Source organism: Ochotona princeps, chromosome 16 (genome assembly GCF_030435755.1).
Source record: "Ochotona princeps isolate mOchPri1 chromosome 16, mOchPri1.hap1, whole genome shotgun sequence".
Taxonomy (NCBI): Eukaryota; Metazoa; Chordata; class Mammalia; order Lagomorpha; family Ochotonidae; genus Ochotona; species Ochotona princeps.
Genome location: NC_080847.1, coordinates 53,780,038 through 53,794,115, shown reverse-complemented (window position 1 = coordinate 53,794,115; position 14,078 = coordinate 53,780,038). Strand labels below are relative to the sequence as shown.

The 14,078-nt window shown below is 55.9% G+C and overlaps 1 protein-coding gene across 1 annotated transcript in view; it reads left to right on the top strand.

The window, feature by feature from the left end:
* Positions 1 to 272: 272 nt before the first annotated feature.
* The window catches only part of ZC3H4 (zinc finger CCCH-type containing 4), a 35,185-nt gene continuing 21,379 nt past the window's right edge, over positions 273 to 14,078 (top strand). The window contains exons 1-2 of the mRNA XM_058674087.1: positions 273 to 366; positions 1,533 to 1,822. Of these exons, the coding sequence (XP_058530070.1) occupies positions 286 to 366; positions 1,533 to 1,822 (371 nt within the window). The 5' untranslated portion in view covers positions 273 to 285. The remainder of the gene's footprint in view (positions 367 to 1,532; positions 1,823 to 14,078) is intronic.

The following is a 14,078-nucleotide window of genomic DNA, read 5'->3' as shown; positions in this document are numbered from 1 at the left end:
GAAGCAAAACCTCCCTGGCTGGAAACGGCCCGCGCAGTCTCCCCGGGGCAGACAGAAGGACACCTGAGCCCCCCGCGACTCCAGGGAGCTTCAATTTGCATCAGCCCCATGGGAATATAACAACAGCTCCCTTTAGTGCATTGCTGACGAGGCAGTCAGAGGCTTTGGGGTGCAGTAACGAGAACTTTCCGCGTGCCACGCCCCAAATTCCTGCACTGCCCCCCAAGGCCCGACCAAGCCCCGCCCCGTGGCCAAGGATGATGTCATCCGCCGAAGTATGTAGTGATGTCACCTCCGGGACGGCTCTGGCGTGCTCCAGCCCCACTTCGGAAACCTCCGACTCCCGGACCCGGGCTCCAGCTCTCGGTTATTTGTTTCTCCCTCCCATTTCCCCCCTCCACTTAAAACTTTCGGTTCTTCCCGCCTCTCATCCAGCTGGCCATTTTCAGTTTTCCCGCTTGCTCTCGGGCGAATCGCTCACAGTCGTCTGACTCTCTTTAATCGCTTCTCCAAGCCCGCCGGTGGAGCTCATTTTTCCTAATTGCCTTTACCGGCTCGGCTCCTTTCGGCTCCTTCCGCCTGCCACCACTCACCCCCCCCCAGCCGACGCCCGTCTTCGGCTCTTTCCGTTTTTTTTTTTTTCTGTTTCTTTGGCTCCCCCCCTTCCCACGCTCCGATTCGTCCCGATTGTTCCCAGAGACTTTTGGGTGTGCGTTTCCTTTTAGCTTGATCATCCATCAGCTTCGGCTCTTTCCAGTTCTCGGCTTCTCATTTTTCTTCGGCTCCCATCTCCCGCTCAAGCACCTTTCGGCTGTTTCCGCCAGTCCTCGGCCTCTTGTCTGCCTTCGACTCTTTCCGTGAACCTTCGGGCGGCCTCGGTCCCTCTCCTCCACGTGACACGCCTCCGCCTCCCGCTTCCCCCACCCATCTCGCCCTTCCTCCGCCTCAGCCCCTGGGCTGGTCCGGGCCGAGCGGCCATTTTGTGTCAATTCCTCACTGCGGCGGGGGCCGGGCAGCCGGGGCACCTAGGGCAGCGGGCAGTCTGACAGTCAGCCTGTCTTCGCGGCCCGTTCCCTCTCTCCTTAAAATCCTTTTTTTTTTTCTTTTTTTAAACCCCCCTCTCGCTCTCCTCTTCTCCCCTTTCCCCCCTCGCTTGCTCCAATTGCGCGCGGCCCGGGCTAATCACACCCAACCACCCACCAGTGTCCGTGTTCCCCGGGTTTCCCGCCCGCGGGTGTTGTGTGTGTGTGTGCGTGTGTGGTGTCGGGGCGGGGGGCTGCTCTCGCCCCGATGAGGGCCCCGCGTCCGTGAGCGAGGGATCGCAGGGGCAAAAGGCTGTGGAGAGCAGGCGGCGAGCGGCCCGCCGAAGCCTAAGGCCGCGCGGCCTACGCGGAGGTCGGCGCAGAGGTGATTCCGAAACCGAAAAAATATATATCCAACTCCCATTAGAAGCCCTCAGAGCTGAAGTGTGTCCCTCCCGCCACGCCCAAGCAGTCCTTTTTCGTGCATTAACGTCCCCTCCCCCCCAAAAGGAACTATGGAGGCCGCGCCCGAGACCCCCCCGCCGCCGCCATCTGAGTCTCCGCCGCCGCCATCGCCGCCGCCGCCATCAACGCCTTCGCCTCCTCCGTGTTCCCCCGACGCCCGCCCGGCCACCCCGCACCTCCTCCACCACCGCCTCCCGCTCCCTGACGACAGGTCAGGCCCCCGGCCGGGCCGGGACAGCGTCCCCGGGGGGGAGGAAGAGGAGGAGGAGGAAGGGGGGCGGCCGCCATGTTGGGCAGGGCCGCGGAGGAGGAGGAGGAGGAGGAAGGCCGCGTCGGTGGGTGTCGCTCGCTCGCTCTTTCTCGCTTGCTTTCTCTTCCGGCCTCATGCGTTTACCCCCCCTCGCGGTGTTCGCCCGCTCTCCCTCGCTCTCGCTCTGTCTTTTTTGGGCGCCATGCTGAGGGGAAGGTGAGGAGGCGCCCCTGGACCCCCTGCGCCCGCCTGCCCGCCCTGGGAAGGGGGCGCCGGGGGAGGGGGCTGCGGAGACCCACGGGGGTCCTGGCCGCCCCTGCACCCGGAGCTGGCAGCCACGGGCCCGCCTGACCGTCGCCTGGCTTCGGGGATGGGGGAGGGGCTCCTGGACCTTTTTGGGGGGACCCAGAGCCACTGCTCCGCTCTTAGGGGCTTGGATTTGGGGGGAACCTCCCAGCCCCCGGCAGTATCCTTTCTCCTGGGGTTAGGTGCCCTGACCCTTTTAGCAGGCACATAGTGGGGGGGTCTCCGTTTTCCCCCCATTCCATCTTCCTCCTGGCGGGGGGGGGGAATCCTTTGGGTGTGGGCACTTTGGAATTATTTTTGGCGGGGGTGTTTTCTAGCTATTCCCTAGAGGGCAAGCTGGGAGGGTGTACATCTTGAGCCTTTTTGATGAACGGGAGCCCCTATTTGTTTTTTGGGTGGAATAAGCCCCTTTTCTGTGTTTTTCCTTAAAGGGAGGGGCTCCTCTTGTTTTTCCTAGGTAGGAGACTTGTCGGCGGGTCCTTGGCTTTTTTGGGGGTTAAGATTGTCTTGAAGGGGAGAGGTTAACCTCCCCGATTGTCTCCTAGGGCTGGCCCCTCTTTTGTGGAGAAATGTGGGTGCTCTCGGGGAGCGCCCCGCCATGCCACCCCGGGCCCTTTTAGTAAGTGCGAAGTGGGCTCCCCTCCCGATCCCTGCTCCAGCGGACGATGGTGAAGCCCGCCCCGCGCGGACTCTGGGCGAGGTTGGGGCCCTGGGTTCCCTTGCTAGAACCCAAGGAGTTGGGGTGCAGACCTTGCCCACGTTTTCCTGATGGGGCCTAGGAAGAGGTGTCGGGAGGAGGGGTGGGTTAAGAAGGAAGGTGGGTCTCGGCCGCAGGAGAGTGAGTTTGGGAGGTGCTCCGGGGTGCTAGGGGAGAGAAGGCACAGAGCAGATGGCTGCTGGGTCGCAGCCCGGGGACCAGCGCAGGACTGTTCCCCTGGCCTGGGGGTCGCTGCCAGGCACCACAACCCCAGCTCCCCTTCACCTCCCCCCCTCCGTTTCTCCTCCACAGACCACACTTTGCCTTTTAAAAGAAATGCCACCCACATTCAGAGACACAAGTGCAGCAGTTTGGTGAGCTTTGACAAAAAAAAATATTTTTTTTCTGTTTTGTTCTAATCAAATGTGTCGTCCTGGAAATCGCAGCCCATCGCAGCCTGACTCCAGTTCAAGGAAATAAACAGATTAGCAAAGGTTTGCTGGCCAAGCCCTGGTTGGGTGTCCGGGCCCCCTCTCGGGGCAGGTGCATTACTCAAAGGTGCTTACACGTTTTATTCGACCTCTAAGGAGTTCTCTTATGTCAGAAGTGTGTCTTACAATGGGTTGGGATGGTAAGTAGACTCTTTTATTGAGTAATTCAGTTATCTCCCTCTTAATGTCCCTTTCCTGCCTGCCTTCCTCCTTGGCCTGTAGACCACAGTGATGCTTGAGAGACGGACTTTATCTGTTCAAATCAGGATTCTAACCCGGTTGAACCCTTTTTAGACTTGCACATCCTTTTCAATGTTTAATTTTTAGAATTTAACGTACACAGCTTTCTCCAAAAAAAAAAGTGTGATACTGTAACATGACCAAAACAATGTAAAGGCCCATAAGGTGTGTGTTCCCACCCTTGGCACCCCTCCTCGGGTTTCAGTCCATTGCCTGTCACCAGCCCTCATGTTAGAAGAGAAGTGGGTACTTCAAGTCTGTCTGTAGGAGACAGGCTTACTTGAATTTGCTTGTATGATGGTTGGATTCAAGTTGATGTCTCCTCCCGTCCCCGTTCCCCCAATTAGTTCAAGTAGATCCCATTTCCTCATTTGACTCCAATATGTCTTACGGTGTCAGACGTTTTAGATTTGAGCAAGTCATTTGTAAAGTTACCGTTTAAGCACAAAGTCTGTGAGAACCGTGCCAAGCCCCAGCCCGGCCTGCCTCCGCCGCTCCTTTGTTGCAAAGCACATGCCAAAAGGTGTGAAAAAGTTGACGCAAAGAAAAAAACGTGTTGCACTCCCAGCCCTGTCCGCGGGACCACCGCCCGCACCACCCCCCACCGCCCCGTCCCACGTGTCCAAGGAAAGCAAGCAGCCACAGACATGACTTGCAGAACCAAGCACTGTACTGCCCATGTGTTTAAGCATAAGTTTTTCCGTTAAAAGACAAAAAAACAAAAACAACACGCTGAAGTTCCCCCTCTCCCTCCTCCTTTCGTGCCCTGACACTTTGTTAGACTAACACACTGTCAGTAGTGCAAAAAGGCCCTGGGAGCTTCCAGTTAACCCACGTTCGGGGGAGGTAATGTGAAACCTGCACTGAGCAGGCCACTTGTGTGGGTTTTTTGTTTTTTTTTGTTTCTGCTTTTTCCTATATTCACAACTTAACCGGCCTGAAATGATCTAGGTATGTCACCTCAGTTGTGGGAGAAGGATGCCTGAAAGCCACAAAGGCCTGCCCCCCGAAAGTGTCTGAAGCACCAGCTCACACACTGGGTCCGCTGAAAACTAGCTCCCAAGTTTCCCAAGCTTTGCAAGTCCTCTTCCCCAGGGAGCCGAGAGCAGAAATTAAATGTTAGCTGAACAGCTTATTTGAAAATTTAAAGAGGAAATGTTAAGGAAATGGGGTTTCTGTTGAAAGTCATAATTTTAGTAATTATTCACTGAATTGAAAATGTTTCCCCAAACATTTAAAAGAAAATTCTCAGGCCAATCAACCCAAGGGTTTTTGGTTTTGTTTTTTTGTTTTGTTTTTGGTGCTGGAAGGACTCTCATCCATCAAGTCCAAACCCTAGTAATCAAATCAACTACACTCTGATAATCATTGCTTTTGGAATGTCACAGTACAGCACTTCTTCCCCTCTCCAAACTGACGTTCTTGTATTAAAAATCAAATTAATGGATGCTGCAGAAAAAAAGAAAAGGGTGTCACCCAGAATACCTGATTTAACAGCAAATCTTCTACATTTGTAACTTCTAAATTTTTGTTTTCTCTGGATGAGAGGTTTGATTTGAAAGCAAAGTCAGAAATCTCCCGACAGAAATCTGACAATGGGCCAGCGGCCCTAAAATCCCTTTCTTTTCTGCCCTCTTTGAATTGACTCTGGGACAGAGTGATTCCCAGGAGGGGCCTTTGAATGCCCAGGTCTGTCCTGTCTCCCAAGCAGTTAATGATTTTCCATTTGCTCTGAAGGTTTTTACATTTTCGCTTCTTGACGAGCCAGAATGGTCTTTGCGTAAAGCTAGCTGTTTCCGAAAGCCACTGCTGAGGGCTCTCCTTAGGCAGGCGGGTCTCGAGGGAAAGCTGCGCTGCACCTGTGGACGCTTTGCTGGCCGCCGGCCGCCTGGCAAGTTAGGGCTGGATGCGAGGGGCCTACAGTGGTGTGAGATGAACGTCCGGTCAGAGGTGGAGCCTTCCAGAAGGCCTCCATCTCTGTTCCCTGCTGGCAGATCTGTAACCCTCTCCCATGGGAGAGAAGCAGCCACCTCAGGGTCCCTTTTGTTCACACTGGTTGTCTTACAGTGTTTTTTTTTTTTTCCGTGGTGCTGGAATCCCTAGAAACATTGGTGGAGGCCAGATCCGATTACAGTAAATACCTCTGTGGTGACAATCGCTAATGAAACTATTTTCAGGTCTCTGTGGGGTAGCTTTAAGTGAGACCATATTCCCGGCAACCTAATTTGGGTCCCTGCGGATGGAGCAAGTGGTCCTGATCGGCGAGGGGAGGCTGAGTGACAGTGCAGGAGCTCAGAGCAAACAGTGAACTGACAGGAGGAAAAAATGGATGATTCCTGCTGAGACAATACCAGTTGATATTGGCTTGTGTGGCTTTTCAGTTTTTGTCTTTTGGTTTTTATTTGAGAAACAGAGCAAAGCTTGCTTTGAGCCAGGCCGAGGCCAGGAGCTGCAAACTCCATGTCTCGCACGAGGGTGACAGGGTCCCGACTACTTGAGCCGTGGCCTGTCAGGTCTGCGTCAGCAGGATCCTCTCAGAAATTGCTCACGGGTATCCCAGGTATCTTAGCGGCTCCACCAGATACCTACTCCTAGATGAGATTGAATGGCCTCACCCACGGGGATGTGGGAGCAGAATGCCTGTCGGGGGAGGGAAACACTGGGTTTCCTAAGTAAAATCTGAGAGAAAGGCTCAAAAGGCTGCTGGCTTGTGCAGGTGGCTGGTAGGGAGTGCTTGGATGAGCCAAGGGGGACGAGAGCTGGAGAGACGGGCTGAGGGGTGCACTCCGTGGCTGGGCCTTGCGGGTCTCCCTACCCGGTCTTGGCTGTGTTCTCATGCTTTTGCTGGTTAAGGCGAATGCGGTTTGGAGGACATTGTACCAGGCGTTTCTGCGTTGGTTTAGTAGTGGGTAGGGGGGAGGTGGGCACTTTCCTGGCACAGCAGCCACTCGGTGGCAACACGTGTCTACATCTAGTTACTAGATTTCCACCCCCCAGCAGTACACAGGGCACTTATTTGCTCTTTGCTCCTTCTGGACAAATTGTTCCTAATAAGGAATCTTTCGTTGAGTGTGCTTTGCCATGCTGCGTGTGTGTGACTTGGTGACTCAGCACCCTGTCAGGCAGTAACATCTTTGTGCATACTGGAGGTGGCAACAGGATGTAACGGGAGAATGGGCTCTGCAGCCAGATAAGCCAGGGCCCCTCCCCGGCAGTGCAGTGGGCAGCAGGGGCTGCATGCAGATAATGCCTGTTCCTCGGGGTCCTTGGGGTCACAAGAGCTCCTTTGGGACACCCATACAATTCCTGGCATTCAGGGAATCTCTTTGGTTTCCCTACTAGGGAGAAATCCTAACTAGAACTTACGCAGAGCGTCCTGTCCACAGAAGAAAGAAGGGCGCTGTGTGAAAGTGGCCCAGCCCCCCTCACTCCCTGGGCCCTGGGCAGCCTGCAGAACCGCTGGCTGCTGGTGGGGGTGACACTCAGCGGAAGCCATCTTGAGGCACTGCCCGCCTGCTCCGCATCCTTAGTAGAGATGCTAAACAGTCCTGCCGTCTACAGCGGCTTGGCCTGGCACCTGCTGTGCTCATGCTTTGCTGTGGGAGGCTGAGTCATTGCCACAGCCTTGGTAGGCCTCCTGAGTCCTGCCAGGCAGTCCTACCACCTGAGGCCAGTCCGAGGCTCGAGGGCTGCCCCAGCCCGGAGTGACTGCACCCTTGGTCATTGGCAAAGGCAGGTGAGGCTTTGCTCCCTTGGCAGCCTGACTTGGCTCGTGCTTTGCTGGAGCAGGGGATGTCTGTGTCCTGGGAACCTCACTGGCTGGCCTAGGGTGGTGCCCGCCTCTCCTAGGCCGCCCCTTACCTTCGGGTGTCCAACTGAGCTGCCTTCTGCAGTCTCTGGCCTTGAGGAAGGGCTTCTGCTGCCACTGGGGCTGCAGCTATGGCGTCGTCCACTCATTAATAGGCATCTGCAAAGCGGCCGCCTTAGATGAATTGTGAGATTCGACTCTGTGGCCGGCTCACTGGCAGGCCTATCGGGAAACCCTGCCACTGGTTGGCCAGGCTCGTGGTTCCCTTATCCCAGCCATCCCTGTTGGCAGTCCCGGAATTGGCCACCTGAACTCCAGAGCCATACAAAGTAACTTAGAATGCAGCTGAGGCCCCTCCATCCCAGGAACCTCTGTTGGCATGGGCAGGGTAGGAGCCAAGGGCAGCTGCAGACGGGGCTGGGCAGAGTGGATGGGCCAGTTACCCAGGTTCTTGGTCAACTTCCTTTGTCTTTCCTAAAGGTGACAGTGCCACTTGTGTAGGATCAGGGAGGCACTGGTTCTGGGTCGCAGAGCTGGTGTGCGCCAGAGGTAGCCTATTGGAGACCCCAGCACAGTGTCCACATACTGTCCCGTGTCTGAAGTGACAGTGTCTGAAGGCCATTTGCTGATGCAATGGAAGTTGGTAGAAAAAGCAGTTACCTTAAATGTTGCTCTGTGAAATTTGTGTTTGACAGCAATGTAGGTGGAGCAGAGAAATCAAGGTCAGAACGGGGAAAGCTACCGGGGGTAGGATAGGAGCCCACCAGGCTTGATGTCGTCGATAGCCAGCCAGCACGCAGCCGCCTGGTTTGTCTTGGAGACTGCTGTGGGCAGGGAGCTGAGCCAGGGGCGAGCAAGGCCTGTAAAGCTCAGCCTGCGGACACCGCAGCGGCATGGCGTATAGGTGCGTGGCGTGCTTCCCCCGCTACCCTGTGGTCGTCACTTGTTACTATGGCAAGGAGTTCATGCACAGGGATATTCCAACTAGAGCTGGTCGTGGTGAGGGTTGGTGTGTGTGCGCCCCCGGCCAGCATGGCTCCCTCGTCCTTGCACGCCCCGCTTTCTTCCAGGGGATGTGGAGTGGCAAATGGAGGCTTCTAAGCGTTAGGTGGAAAGGATTGTCATTCAGGAGGGGTATGCAAGAAGTAGCTCTCCTCATGCCCTTCCGCTGTGGCCCCCGAGGGCGCTGGGCCCAGGCCCTGGTGTCGCTTGGCTGATGTCTACTGCAGGTAGCTCGGATTCCTGCCCTCCTCATTTCCTTGACAGACACTAGGGCTTGGGTTTCTTCAGGGTTCTGGGCAAGCCCTGCTACTGTAGAGGGCGGGAGAGTGCTAACGGGACTACAGTGACATCAGCAGCTCTGGTGGGTCTAGAGCCGTCCCTCTGACCAGCCAGGATGCCATTGATGAACAGAATGAGGTTGCGCCGGGGAGACCCGGAAGGGGTCCAGGTTTTTGCAAGTTCCTGGGTGTTGATGAAATTGACCCAGGAAGAGTGTGGCTAGTTGAGACTGCTAGGCCAGGTTTGGGGAACATGCCCTGAACTGGGCCCCACAGGGTAACCAGTTGTTGCATGCAGGTACTCGCCATTCTGCCTAGGACATTTGTTAGTAGTGTGTGGAGTGGAAATCTCAGGGGTCCTAGGCCATAGGTTTATTTTATTTTTTCTTAAGGTTTATTTTATTTTTATTGGAAAGTGAGATATACAGAGAGGAGGACAGAGAAAAAGATCTTCTCTCTGTGGATTCACTCCCCAGGTGGCTGCAACGGCCGGAGCTGAGCTGATCCAAAACCAGGAGCCAGGAGCCTCTTCCAGGCCTCCCACAGGAATACAGACAGGGTCCCAAGGTTTTGAGCCGTCCTCCGCTTCTTTCCCAGGCTACAAGCAGGGAGCTGGATGGGAAGCAGGGCTGCCAGGATTAGAACCAGTGACCATATGGGATTCCAGGCATGCAAGACGAGTACTTTAACTGCTAGGCTAGCACGTCAGGCCCCATAGGTTTGTTTTTAGAGGGAAAATATTAACACTTTGGTTCAGTTTATGTTGAAGCAGATTAGTTCCTCTGAACGGTAAAATTAAAATGTCTTACAGGTTTACAGAGTGAGTGACGAGACCTTGTCCAGTCTCAAAATCAGTCCTGGGCTGAGAGCAGGCAGAAGGGGGCTGCCACGGAGCTGAGGGGCAGGTGCCAGGGCCCGCACTGCCCAGGAGTGCCTCTCTCTGAGAGCAGACGGAAGGGGGCTGCCATGGAGCTGAGGGGCAGGTGCCAGGGCCCGCACTGCCCAGGAGTGCCTCTCTCTGAGAGCAGACGGAAGGGGGCTACCATGGAGCTGAGGGGCAGGTGCCAGGGCTCGCACTGCCCAGGAGTGCCTCTGTGGGAGAGAAAGAGGAGGTCCCTGCCCGGTTCCTCCAGCAGCTGCTCTGCTCGGTGCTTCAAATCATGGCTGCCTCACTTCCCGATCCAACTCCCTGCTAATGAGCCTGGGAAAGCAGCCGACCATCGCCCAAGGATTTCCCAAGGATTTGGGGCCCCTGCACCTGTGTGGGTGACCTGGAAGAATCTCCTGGCTTTGGACCGGCCCAGCTCCAGCTGTTAACAGCCATCTGGGGAGTGAACCGGTGGATGGAAGATCTCTCTGTCTCTTCCTTTTTCTATGGCTTTTTATTCAGTAAATAAATGAATAATAAAAAGATTGAGTAGGAGAGACCTACCATCTACTGGCTCACCCCCAACATTTCTCTAATAGTCAGGACTGGGTTGGGCCGAAGCCAGGAGCCAGGAACTTCATCTTTGTTTCCTTCAGAGGCAGCCAGGGCCCACGAAGGGCTTGGGCCGTCTTCCGCTGCTTTCCTCAGGCCAGTAACGGAGCTGGATCCTACATGGAGCAGCTGGGACATGATGCCAGTCCCATGGGGTGATTGTTAGCACCTCACTCTCGGCTTTCTTGGAATACTATTGCATTTAATCTGTTCTCAGTATGCTCAGCTTGTTTTCCACTACATGATAGTAAATTTCAGGGTAGGAATTGTTTTGTCAGTTAACCTGTTGAGCGAATAAATTCTTTGCCCAATATTTTCTAGTTGTGTTGAGGGTGGAGGCCAAGGACCAGGCCTCTGGTGCCAGTTCTGCCTCTTGTGTGATCCTGTGGCCACATTGCCTCTGATCTCCAAACCTCACTTGGCTTGTCTGTAAGACTTACTGCCCGTGACGGGGCAGGTACATACGGGGGGTGTGTGTGGGGGGGAGTCCAGAGCGGGCCTTGCTGCTCCACAACTCTCCCGTGGCACACCCAAGGGAGCCCTGGGACTGGGGCTGTTGAGGAGGAGCTGGCAGAGAGGGCTGTGGAGGTGCAGGTTGGGGTGGTGGTGTCCGCGGCCTCAGGCGGTCAGCCCTGTGGGGCCTCCCAGCATCCTCCCCGCGCCAGGGTTGGCCACCAGAGCTGCCTGATGGAGAGGAGGCCGTGTGCCCTGCCACCCAGCCTTGCGGTGACTATGGCTCCAGTCACCTCGCCCTCTGGCTCAGAGTAAACTCCAGATCTCATCTTACCTGTTAAGTTTTTCAGTGTGGGTCTCTGACTCAAGGATTTAAAATCCTCATATGTTATACCACAGAGCTGCAGTTACTTCTAACAGAATTAACATCTTTCTCCTCAGGGTTGTGTGTGGCTTGTCCCATGTGTTTGGGCTAGGTGGTGAGCCGGCTGTCTAGCTCACCTCGAAGCATGAGCTGTGGGTGCTGGTGGCTGGGCTGGACTGGTTGGCTTGTGCCTACATGTGCTCAGGCAGTGGCCATGATGCAAGCACGTTGCCGTGAAGACAGTGTGATGTCACAGAGTAAGCTGAGACGTAGCCCTTCGCTCTCAATTTGTAGTTGATGGACCTAGGTAGTAAGGACACTGAAAAGCATGTGCAGGCCCCAGAGGCTTATTTCCAGGATTTCCTGGCTCTGAAAATCCTTCTGTGGGGCTCCCTGAACGGCTGCCTCACTACGTCCTAAACGTAGGCGTCTGGGGCCTGAGCTGCTTTCTAAGGATGGCTCCGGGCCTTCACTCTGAGTACACGGCAGTCCTGCAGGGCCAGCCCCGAGGAACCTAGGCCGCTGGTTAAACATTTGAAGAGGCGGGGCCTCCTTGTAATTTTTGTCATTTTGTCCCCAGTTAATGGCCCATTCAGAGCCTACCCAGGTAATTTGCTGCAAGCCTGGGCAGTTAATGGTCGTAACCCTGACCTTCACATTAAGCTAGCCGCCTCATGGTCTTCAGGTAACAGCCGCTGCTCCCACCAACTCTCCTCCAGGTCTCCTCTGGGTTCTGCCACTTTCCCCCGCCAATTCCCTCTGTGAGCCAGGGGCAGCTGCCAGCCAGGGACCCTTGAAAGCTGCCAGGTTGCCTAGTGTCTCGCTGGGGCCTTTGTCACTTCCCAGGCCCTGGTTCTCCCTCGACCTTCCTTCGGGCCAGGCGGATGCCTGCTTCTGGTTGGAGCTGAGGATGGGCGATTCCGTGTGGGTTTTATCAACAGGATCAGTTAGGAGAGGATGGTGTCAGTGGCAGGCCAAATGCCAGGCTTGTATGTTATAGTGTCCCCAAGGTTCCGGTGGGTTGTCCCTCCCCCACAGAGCACACCTGACGCCCCAGCTAATTAAGACTTGCCATGTATATGTGGGCCTGGCCGCTGGTTCTGAAAACCAGCAGCCAGCCACTGATTTATCTGCCGCTTACTGGGGGCTTCCCGCATGCTCTTCGCCCCACACTCCATGTGAGGGATTTTATTCACGATAGCTCATGTAACCCTTACACTGCCTCAGATAGGTGTTGCTGTTGTCCTGTTCTACAGATGAGAAGATCAAGGCTCATGCTCCAGACCAACAGTATGTTCTAGGGGGAAGGCAGAGCTGGTACAAGGGCTTGATGCCCCAAACGTGCCCTGAGCCCCGTGGAGTTGGCCCAAGGGGCGTTCCTTAGAATGGGCATCCAGTTCTGAACAGGGAGACCTCAGTGCTTGGCAGCTGGTCCCCGGGAGGCAGAAGCCCGGGCTAACTCTCGGCCGCGTCCCCCTGGGGCCAGTACCCAGTCCTCTCCCAGTGCGGCCAGTTCCCATCTCACACCCCTGGGCTGAAGCAGCCCTGTGCAGGCTGGTGCTGTGGAGTCCTGTGGGGAATGCTTGTCTCAGGAGGGTTGGCAGTGCGGCTTGGTCCTCTTCCTGGAGGATTATGTCACACTCTATTAGGCACGTTCCCTGGGGATTTAATCCCACTGTGACGGGGATTCTGCTGGCGGCGTGAAGCGGCACTGCTTACACTCGGCTGCTGTGCTGTGCAGCCGTGCGGGTTCTGCCCTGGCCCCCAGGTGGCTTGACATTTTTTCTTTGAGTGTCTGAACAGAAGAGTTAAATTTTGTTTTCATGCAGGCCATTTGGGTGGGCGTGGAGTGCATCTCCTGCCGTGAAGGGGGTGCTGCCCCCAGGTGAGCGCGGGTAGAGAGGTTTGAGAGCATGATGGGGCTAGGTCAGTGTCAGCCCCAGTGACCCTTCTTAAATCAACAGTGCCTTTGGAAAAAAAAAAAAGTCCTTTGTGTATTTTAGTCTCTCACCACCCAGGGACACAAAGTTGCAAGTGTTCCCCTGCTTGTTCCTGGGCTGCCGGGGTGGAAGGTGCCAAGCCCCCTGCTGTGGGCAGATACCAGTGCCCCCTGCCCTGCCTTGCTGCCCTTCTGGAATGAAGGAGCTTTTCTGCCAAAGGCTGGGTGGGTATTGGTGACATCAGCACATGGGCTGTTCAGGATCAACCACTGGTGAAGCGGCGGTAGAGGAGTTGAACTTCAAGTCCTGTCCCTGGTTGCCTGGGCAGGGCCACATTCAGTGATTGCATGGACTGTTCCCTGCCCTCGTCTAGAACCCCCCGGGATGCTGGGGTGCAGTTTCTCTCTTGGATGCTTGGCCCTGAGCCCCAGGTGTTAGCTGTAGAGAGGCACCAGTGCCTGCTCTGGTCTGAACCAGCTGAGGCCTGCACATAGGGGTGGACCCTTTATGGGAGTTTTGCCTTCCCTGTCCTGTGTGGGGCCTGTGTGCCCCTGTGGGCCGTGGCGGCTGCCTGCGGACCAAGCTTCTGCTTGTTAGTGTCTGTCTAGTTGGGTGGGAGGGTGAGGCCAGGTGCCGGTACATGTGCTGCGTGTCAGAGTTGTGGTGTGTGGTGAGCAGGTCCCTCTGCTGTGTGAGGGCCTGCATGCCTCCAGTCTGTCCCTGGGTCATGCCCCATGTGGTGCCAAGGCGACCCTGGCTGTCTACAGGATTCCGGTCAGGGACTGGTGTCTGCATGGCAGGAACTTTGCCACATCACTAATAGCCTTTCCCACCAGACTAAACCAGTTTTCCCAGTCAGGTGGCCCTCTCACTGTTGGTGAGGCCACCTCCCGCTGGTTTGTGGCCACACCCTGGCAGAGGTGCCTCCCTTGGCAGGAACGCCACCCCCATCCTCATCCAGGGTTTGCTCTGTGTCTTCCTGGGCCAACCTGGTGCCACGATTGCATCCTCAGATTCGTTCTTTCTCTTTCCTTTGGAGGTGGGAGGCGTTATTTCAGTCCTGCTTGCCGTTGTTGGCAGAGCTGAATTTGACCTCTGCCCTGTGGTGTCCCGGGGCCTCGGCTGCCTGTGTTGTCAGCGGACCATGCTGGGAAGGAGAGTTCATGGGGAATCTCCTGGGGGCTGCTCCCTGAGGTCTGGGAGAAGGGCCGCCGTGCAGAGCCTGTGCGGCCATTTCTCCCTTTGTGGCTGCTGCAAGCCATGCCTGCTGCCCACCTCCCTG